The 9,795-nt window shown below is 23.9% G+C and overlaps 1 protein-coding gene across 1 annotated transcript; it reads right to left on the bottom strand.

Moving 5' to 3' along the window:
• Positions 1-448: 448 nt before the first annotated feature.
• On the bottom strand, positions 449-8,639 carry LOC110625781 (proline-rich receptor-like protein kinase PERK5). Its single transcript, XM_021771416.2, has 16 exons — positions 8,428-8,639; positions 7,971-8,315; positions 7,795-7,878; positions 7,595-7,665; positions 7,061-7,140; positions 6,715-6,847; positions 6,404-6,559; positions 6,197-6,275; positions 3,995-4,384; positions 3,823-3,906; positions 3,606-3,676; positions 3,217-3,296; positions 2,855-2,990; positions 2,460-2,615; positions 2,223-2,311; positions 449-624 (listed from the first exon to the last, which is right to left on the bottom strand). Exons 1-15 carry the CDS (start codon positions 8,477-8,479, stop codon positions 2,255-2,257), a joined length of 1,974 nt encoding a protein of 657 aa, XP_021627108.1. The 5' UTR covers positions 8,480-8,639; the 3' UTR covers positions 449-624; positions 2,223-2,254.
• Positions 8,640-9,795: the final 1,156 nt, after the last annotated feature.

Genomic DNA, 9,795 nt, shown 5'->3' with positions numbered 1-9,795 from the left:
ATTTTCTTTCATTTCTATTTTTCTCACTTTATTTTATCATTTACTCTTTTTCTTTTCCAAATATATATTTACATTTTTAATGACTATGGAATATAAATTATATTATTTATTCAAATTGTAACTCTATCCGAAAAATTCACACTACAATCTGAATTAAATAAAAAATGAGAATCTATATTGATAAATTCGGTAGTGGTGCTAATAAATTTAAAATTTGTTGGTAAAAATTTACTAGCGAGACTTTTAAAAATAGATCATATTATTCACTAATAGATTTTTATTGAATTACTAATGAAAAAATTTATTGATATTTTAAAAATTTTTGTATAGTGTTTGATATTGAAATTAAATAAAAGGGGTTATTTTTTAAGCTTGGTCATATTTAATATAGAAAATAATGTAATAAGTTATCGTTTAAAGAAAATAATAAAAGGAGAAAGGCTTAAAATGATAAATGAGAACTCTGGTCTATTAAAAATAAGAAGAGAAAGGTTTAAGGATTTTATTAAATCTCCTAAAGGCAATGGGTTTGGGAAAACAATCCATCTTATCAAATGAAGTTTCTGGAATGATGTTGGAGGAACCATTACTAGTTGCTTCTGTTGCTTCTTGGCTTAGGCTCATCTGTTTCCAAAAAAATAAATAAATAAATAAATTAGTGCAGCTCTATAAGGAGAAAATATTATCAAAGGAAAAAAGCAAAATCACCAAGTAGATGAACTGAGACGGATACTTCTTTTTTTAAAAGGTGAATTAAGTTCATATCCTACTCCTTTTAAATAAAGAAATAATATGAATGTATTTATATTTTAAATTTTAAACTTTAAATAATAAAATAAAATTTTTTTCATTTTATCACAATTATAATCAAAATTATTAAAATTAAATTTGAAAAAGTTACCGTAAATTATAATATAACCTCTAAAATTTTTAAAATACATATTTTTATTTCAACAATATCTTTTTTTTTGTTAATCTCATTATTTACTTCTCATTTTTATTTTTATACAATATTGTAGATTAATAAAAATTTAAAATATAAAATAATTATAGACTATATTAAATATATAATATTTCATTGTATTTAATATTAATGATATGAAGTACAATTTCAATAGACTAATAAATTACTAGACATCACAAATTTACTTATTTATATAGGTGAACAAAATAACTTATGAGAGATATGGGTAAGAGATAAGATTCTTGTCAAATCTAAGTTTGCTCCTCCAACCATTACCAAACTATAGCTAATACCTATTCCGTTTAGTACTTCAGGTGCTTCTGTTGCGTATAATGTAAATTCCGTAGCAGATCAATTTCAACAAACCTTTCAAACTAGTATATTTTATAATCGACTCTCTAGCTTCTTCAATAAACACTAGTTCTTCGATCAAGTTTGTATAATGTAAATACTGCAGCAGATCAATTCCAACAAGCCTTTCAAACTAGTATTTTTTATACTCGACTCTATAGCTTCTTCAATAAACACGGGTTCTTCGATCAAGTTTTGAATGACTGATTAAAATATATAATATTTTATTTTATTTAATATTGTTTATATGAAGTACAATTTCTATATATCAAAAATATATATATAATTTATAATAACTAATTTAAATATTTAATAAAATATTTTATTATATAATATTTATATGTGATATTTTATGTAATGAAAATTTATTTATAATAAATATTTATTGAATATAATATATTTAATAGTACATATGATAAATTTAAGGACTATATTATAGTTTATAAATGACTACATGTTAAATTAAAAGACTATATGTTTTGTTAATATAAAATTTTAGGGATTATATTGTAATTTAATTATCATTAACTTTTCAGATTTAATTTATTTAGTTCTTTTCAAATTTAATTTATTTAGTTCTATTGATTATAATTGTGTCAAATTAAAAAAGTTTTGATTTTATTATTCAAAAATTTTCAATATAAATATGAATTTAATGTTAATGTTTGAATTTTTTATTGAGCAGGCCTTGCAAAGAATAAACCTATGTGACGTGACATTTGAACTAAAATTTTTTCTAAAAAAAATTAATTGAAGTAAATGTAAAAGAATTTGTTTTTATTGTTCAAAATTTTAAATTTAGAATAAATATGACAAATCATATACTTTTTAATTTTTTTATTTAATAAATCTAAAGAAAATGAATAACATTCGAAATAGATATTCCCATTTTTTATAAGAAACGGACCTTTATGAATAGCTTCCGATCGCAATTTGTTGTCATTCATCTCTTGCCAAAGAATCTAGAGGAATAATTCCTTCAAGAGCTAGAAGTATCTACATGACATATCAATATAGAAAGATTTATAAGTCAATTATATAATCTCTCAATGCTTTTATAAAATTAATTGAAAATAAACAATAATAGTAATGTATATATAGAGTTTTGAAATATATTAAAATTAATTATATAAATAAATTTTACCATTTTCATCGATGGACGAGATCTTAACGGTTGATTTATGCAAACATTAGCACAAAAAATCATTCGATGCATTTCTTGATCGTCAAAAAATTGCAATCTTGAATCTATAAAATCCGTATATTCTCCCTCCAAAGCCTTTTTCATCAGAGGTTGTGCCTACAACATATTGATTAATAAGTTATTTATTATTAATGAATCATTTGTATTTAACTTATAGCATATGGTTTTGTCTTTTTCAATGTTTTTAATGTGATTATAAAGAATGCTTTATTATTTTATTTGCATACATCCAATCCAATGGAGATTTAAATTTATTTTTTTTTCTTATTGATTCTTATATCATAATTTTATATTGCAATTTTTATATTAAACTATTACAAGTAAAAAAGTCATACCCAAGTAATAATGTCAATGTTTTCATCAATTATGAGCTTTCTTCCGGTAATCAATTCCAAAAGTATAACACCAAAAGAATAAACATCGAGTTTATCTGAATACTTTTGTAATTTCACTGACGGTAGATCTGCATAACTGCAATTAAATCATCACAATTAAAATTTGTATTAATATTTTTTTAAAAAAACTAATATCTTTAAATAAAAAACCCTAACTCTTTTTTATGTGTTTTTTTTTGTTTTTATATTATTTTATTTTTTAAATTATTCTAAAATTAGATAATAATAGCACTGAAAAAAAGAGAGGCAATAATAGAGATGTAATTGAATGATAGAAAGAAATTTTTTTTCTTTTTACGTACATGTGAATTCCAAAAGTTGATAATCTGAACACGTGAGTAGTAGCATCCCTAAAGAACAGGGCACGTTCAAAATCTGAAATCTAAAACATATGATTTAAGTAGATTAATAAATTTATTCTGCTGTACATATATATAATGTATATATTAATTTAAAGGTGCAGTTATTTTCTACTTAATTTCATGAATATATATATATATTTACTTGATAAATTACACTGTTTTCTGTACTTCAATAAGGTTTATTAAGAAAGTAGTAAAGCATTAAAAAAGACAAGAAACCTTGTTAAGCCTCATTATTAATGAATTACAACAATCAAACTAATGGGTTCATATAATTCCACATTGTAATGATATAAATAAAATTTATATTTATTATTAAATTATCTTACCTTAGGATTAAAGTAATTATCAAGAAGAATATTATCTGACTTGATATGTAAATGTATGATTTTGAGTCTACCTGAAAATAATACAAGAAGAGTATAAAACTTTTAGAGGAAATAAATTATTAATGCAAATGAAAATAAAATTTAATAAAAACTTACTCCCAAACGCTAAAAGCCTAACAAGCAGAAATCAGAAATATGTTCTCTATTATATACTCACGGTCTTCATGTAAACATTCCAATCCTCTTGCAGAGCCTATAGCAATATTCATTCTTTTTTTCCAGTCTAAAACATTCTCCTTTCCTACAAAATCATTTGTAATTTGTAAGATTAATTACGTCATATTAATTAGTTATATGAACATAGGCAAAAGAAAGGATATGGGACTCACTGTCTAATTGATATCTCAATGACATGTTGGGAAAGAACTTTGAAATAAGCAATCTATTTGCTCCCTCAATGCAGTAACCAACTAACTTAACAAGATTTTTGTGACGGACTCCATTGAGAACCATAATCTCCCTCTCGAAATCTCTTTCCGACTGTACATCCGGAAAATTTTTAAGTTTCTTGACAACACGGATCTTACCATCTAAGGATGCGATAAAAGCTTGACCAAAACCACCTTGACCAAATTGGCGTTCGAGCGAGAATTGATCAGTTGCCTTTGCTAGTTCACTGTATGAATATGGCTTTAGCCCACCCTTATAATTCTTGTCATGCAATGAGCCAGATTCTTCAATTTGATCAATCTCTTCAAAGTATGAGCTAGATTCGTCATCTACGCAAACCATAACATGCCATATTTAGTTAGTGTATATATCTAATTTGTGGAACCATTGTATATACATATATAGAGGGCAAAGAAATTAAGATAAGAATTTTCCAACTGATCTCGTGAGCTTGACGAAAAGTTCAGATTTTTTATTTTCTTAATATAATTTGTAACTCTGAAATAAAATAGAGCAAAAAGCTATATATATTTGTTCCAAACTCAAAATTTTTTTCAACTAATTAATTTGTAACTCCTAACTATGTTTAAAAAACTCTTATTATATATTTAGACACTAATTAAGTAAGTTTTCACAATAATTTTTTTTTAAATAAAGTTGTTCCATATGTGAACATAAAGCAAGCTTTATGAGTAAATTATCTCTATTAATTAAGGCAAATAACCATGCTTACTAATTAATTTTCATACTTTTATTTTTCCTTCTCTTAATTTCATATAGTGAATTATTAGTGTTTTAGACAAATTCGAATAACCTATATGATTGAAATTTACCTACAAAGACTAACTATAAAAAAAAAAGTTTATTATGTAAACAATCTAAATCTTCTTATTAAGAATTTGTCAAACAATATGTATATAAGTATTAAAAAAAAAAAACAATATGTATATAATATAAACAAATAATTATGTTATAAGATCTTTTTAAATAAATTAAACTATCTCAAAATAATTATGTTATAAGATCTTTTTAAATAAATTAAACTATCTCAAAATAGAAAATGGTTTCATGGACATTAATTTTTTTTTCGTATCAAAAAACTATTCACGGCTTCATTATTTCTATTTATTTACCTTTACTTAAATAATTAAATAACATTTTTTCCGTTTCATAATTTTTATTTATTTTATTTTATTATCTTAAAATTATTATTCATTTTCTTTTTTTAAAATATAGTAACATATAAATCAATTATTATAATTCTATTTAATTTTTTTTATTTTTAAGGAATTTCTTAAAATATTTTTTAATATTTAATAAAATTTAAATATAATTAAAAAATTAATAAAAAAGTTTATATTTCTTAATACATGTAAAAAATAAAATAAATAAAAATTATGTGAAGAAAAAAGTAATATGTAAAATTATAAATGAGTTAATGGACTTGTAAATTGACTCAAATAATAACTATTTAATACAAATATCCAATTTATATATTAGTAAATTAAATATTTAAAATTTATAATATATTTTTAATTATAAATACTCTTACAGATTTAAATGTAAATGTAATTACATATTCATTTAATTTTAAGAAATAGTAAATAAAATACGTTAAAATTTTAATTTTACACCCTTCATATAAGTGAACAAAGGAGGTTTCGGTTGATAAATGATTTTCTTTATTGTTTCATATAATGATTAAAATTAATTAATAAGATAAATCATAAAACTATAAGTAATTATATTCTTCTAATTTAAATAAAATTATATGTTTAATCTTGAAACTATTCATTCCTATAAATATCAACTATATGATTTAATTCAATAATTGACAAAATTAACGATTAGGAAATTATGTATGACTTTAAGGTTACTTTCATCATTGTTTTTACTGTTTGTTTGAGTAATTATAAGATAAAAATTATATTTCATTAATATGTTATCAATTTTGACTAAAAAACAAATTTATTCTACATTTCAAATTAAAAAATTAATATTTATGCAGTTGAAAATCAACATTTGTTTCTAATTTTAAGATATGACACAAGTTAAATGAAAATTAATTTAGGCATCAATTTGATCAAGTTTTAGTATAAATATGCATAATTTCTAATAAATTAACATAAAAGAATATAGACCTCTATGTATAATACTCCATTGCAATTTATGATCGTATAATTCCTCTGGAGGCGATTTTCCTTCAAGAACTAGACGTATCTACATGACATAGAAATAAAATGATTACAAGTCAATTATATAATCTTTCGAGTTCATAAAATTAATTGAAAATATATAATATATAATATATATAGCTAAAATTAAATTAATTACGTAAAAAATTTTACCTTTTCCATTGTTGGACGAGAGTTTGGAGGTTGATTTATGCAAGAATTAACACAAGAAACCATTCGATACATTTGTTCATGATCAAAGGATTGTAAATTAGAATCTACAAAATTTGTGTATCTTCCCTCCAAAGCCTTTTTAATTAGATGATTTGCCTATAAAATATTGATTAAAAAAATTAGTTATTAATAGATCATAAATATATTGAATTGAAATCTAAATATCTCCGACTGAGATTTAATTTCAAAACTTTATAAGTTGAAAATAGAATTTATATATCACAATTTTATTAAGACAAACAGAGTCATACCCAAGTAACAATATCAGTGCTATTGTTTATTGGTTTTCTTCCGGTAATCAGTTCTAAAAGTGTAACTCCAAAAGAATAAATATCAGATTTATCAGAATACTTTCCCAGTTTTGTTGTCAATGGATCTTCATAACTGCAATAAAATTAACAGAATTAAAATTTATGTTAAGATTTCTTAAGAAACTAATACCATCAAGTTAAGGAGTACTAATATCTTTTTATGTGTTATTTTATCTATTTTAATTTTATTTTTAAACTATTCTAAGAATAGATAATAATGGTACTGAAAAAAGAAAGACAATAATAGCGATGCAATTAAATGATAGAAGAGGAGGTTATATCTTACACATGGGTTCCCATAACTGATGATTTGGATATGTGAGTACCACCGTCGGTAAAAAATTGAGCAAGTCCAAAATCTGTTATCTAAACAAATGATTTATGTTGATTAATAAATTTATTTATGCGATTTATATATAATGTGTACATTAATTTAAAGTTGAAACTTCACACTTAATTCCACCAATATACTCCTTTTACCTTTTTATTTGATAAAGTACACCAATTTCCGTACTTCAAAAAGGTTTATTAAGAAAATATTAGATCATAAAAAAAAAAACAAGAAACCTACTAAGGTGGATTTATTAATTTTTTATAAGCAATAAATTTTATTAAAAAAGCCAAAAATATATGGCCAAACAAAAAAAAAATTAGAACCCAGATTTATTAATTAATACAAAAATAAAATTATGTAATTAAGGAGTACATATAATTTTTCAATATTTTTGAAAAATAAAATTTCAGTATTCAATTATCAAGGTTTTACTATACATATGTGATAATATAAATAAAATATTTATTTGTTATAAAATTATCTCACCTTAGGTTCAAAATCTTCATCAAGCAGAATATTATCTGGTTTGACATCTAAATGGATAATTTTAGGTTTACCTGAAAAAAATATAAAATATAAATTTTAAAAAAAAAATAAATTATTAATATAAATAAAAATAAATAAATAAATTCACACTCTAAAGCTAAGATCCTGCCAGGTAAGAATATATAATAGTATATACTCACAATGTTCATGTAAATATTCCAATCCTTTTGCAGAACCTGTAGCGATCTTCATTCTTTTTTCCCAGTCCAAAACATCCCCACTTCCTATAATACCATTTGTAATTTTTAAGATTAATCATGTTATATTGATTAGTTATCCGAACATAAAAGTAAAAGAAAGGATATATGGAACTCACCATGTAATTTAGATCTCAAGGACCCATTTGGAAAATACTTTAAAATAAGCAATCTATTGGCTCCATCAATACAGTAACCAACCAATTCAACGAGGTTTTTGTGACTGACACTTTTGACGACCATAATCTCCCTCTCCAAACCTCCTTCGGATTGTACATCCGGAAAATCAAGTCTCTTAATAGCACGGATCTCACCATCTAAGGATGCCTTAAAAACATGACCAAAACCACCTCGACCAATTAAGTTATTGAGCGAGAAATGACCAGTTACCTTTGCTAGTTCAGCGTATGAATATGACTTTGGCCCAATAATCTTCTCATGAAATGAGCCAGATTCATTCTGATCTGTGCTTAGTGACAATCAATAAACAACATGCCTCAATTAGTTAGATGAAATGAAATCTCCATGAAACTATTACTATTTGGTACAACAGTTTCAGCTAAAAACAATTAATACCTCTAGTTTCCATCCGGCGATCTGCCCCGTTCATCCCCAAGCGAGAGGCCATCAGAAGTTGCAGACTTATGCAACCACGACCATGAGTTTGTTGCGTATATATATATATAATAGAGTTTCTATAGAGTGTGAATGTGAATGGTCAGCGATAGAGAGGGAGATGTAGGAAGGATGAAGGAAGACAGTAGGTAACTTTAGCGTTAGGACTGTCGTTTTCTTTTATATATATATATATATATATATATAACGTTGAGCGTAGAATTCGCAGCATGTGGCCTCCAGTTAATGTCATTTTGTGTAATGCATATTATAAATTTATTAATGAGTTTCTCTTTATTCTAAGTTTCAATGAGGTTTTTTTTTTTTTTTTTCAAATTCTTTTGAGTGTGGTCTTTTATTAGCTCAGAAAAAAAATCACATAAAATCCACTTAATTCAATTTACAGTTAGGCTAATCAGGTTTATCTGTACCTAAATAGTTTTTTAATTAGTGATAAATAGACGTGGGCTCATAAGTGCCATTAATGATTTATATCTGAGAGAGATTTGAACTCAATTGACAAATTAATTTCGTGTAGTGGGCAACAAAAAATTATGAGAATAAAAATAAAAATATAAAAGTCTTATAAAAATAACAAGTTATTTATTGTTTATTAAGACATAAGGTTAACGTGATTTCCACCTAGACCTATGAATGGATGTACTTATGTTACTAACTCTATCAATGAACAATCATGGCCTTTGAATTTAATTATTATTAACATTTTTTTTTCAAAGTCAACGATCTAGATGGTCTAATATCTAATTCATATGATTATGGTTTTTTAATTATTCATTCTTTAATTTAGATAAATTGATAAAGAGAACTAACGGGGAATTGAAACAACTTTGATGAGTATTGAATTCGTAAATTTAAAATTCATTTTTTTTAATTGGTAAAATTTTATAAATAGGGTGAGTGAATATCGATTCCACAAATATTTTAATTCTGTTTAATTTAAATGACCAATTTAAAATAGAGAAATAATTTAATATTAAAAAGTGAGAATAAAAGAATTTTTTTTTATGAAAGTGGTTGTGCCTGTAAAAATAATAATAAACAATGTAATTGAAATTTGAGAAACAAATAAATAGTTAGAATTTTCAGATGAAGATAATTAAATTGAGATATTTTGCAGATGATCATAATTCATCTTATCTATTGTTTGGTTATAGTGGTCAAGCACGCGAATCTCACCAATGATTTCTTATGAATAAATTAATCCGCTTCGTGCTTAAATTAATTCCTAGTCAATTAAAATTCCAACACGCGTGTAGATTTAATTAGTCAACTATATTAAGAGAGAAAAATCCAAATTTGACCAATAAA

This window comes from Manihot esculenta, chromosome 11 (assembly GCF_001659605.2).
Source record: "Manihot esculenta cultivar AM560-2 chromosome 11, M.esculenta_v8, whole genome shotgun sequence".
NCBI classification, from domain to species: Eukaryota; Viridiplantae; Streptophyta; class Magnoliopsida; order Malpighiales; family Euphorbiaceae; genus Manihot; species Manihot esculenta.
This window is presented reverse-complemented; position numbering and strand designations above follow the sequence as displayed.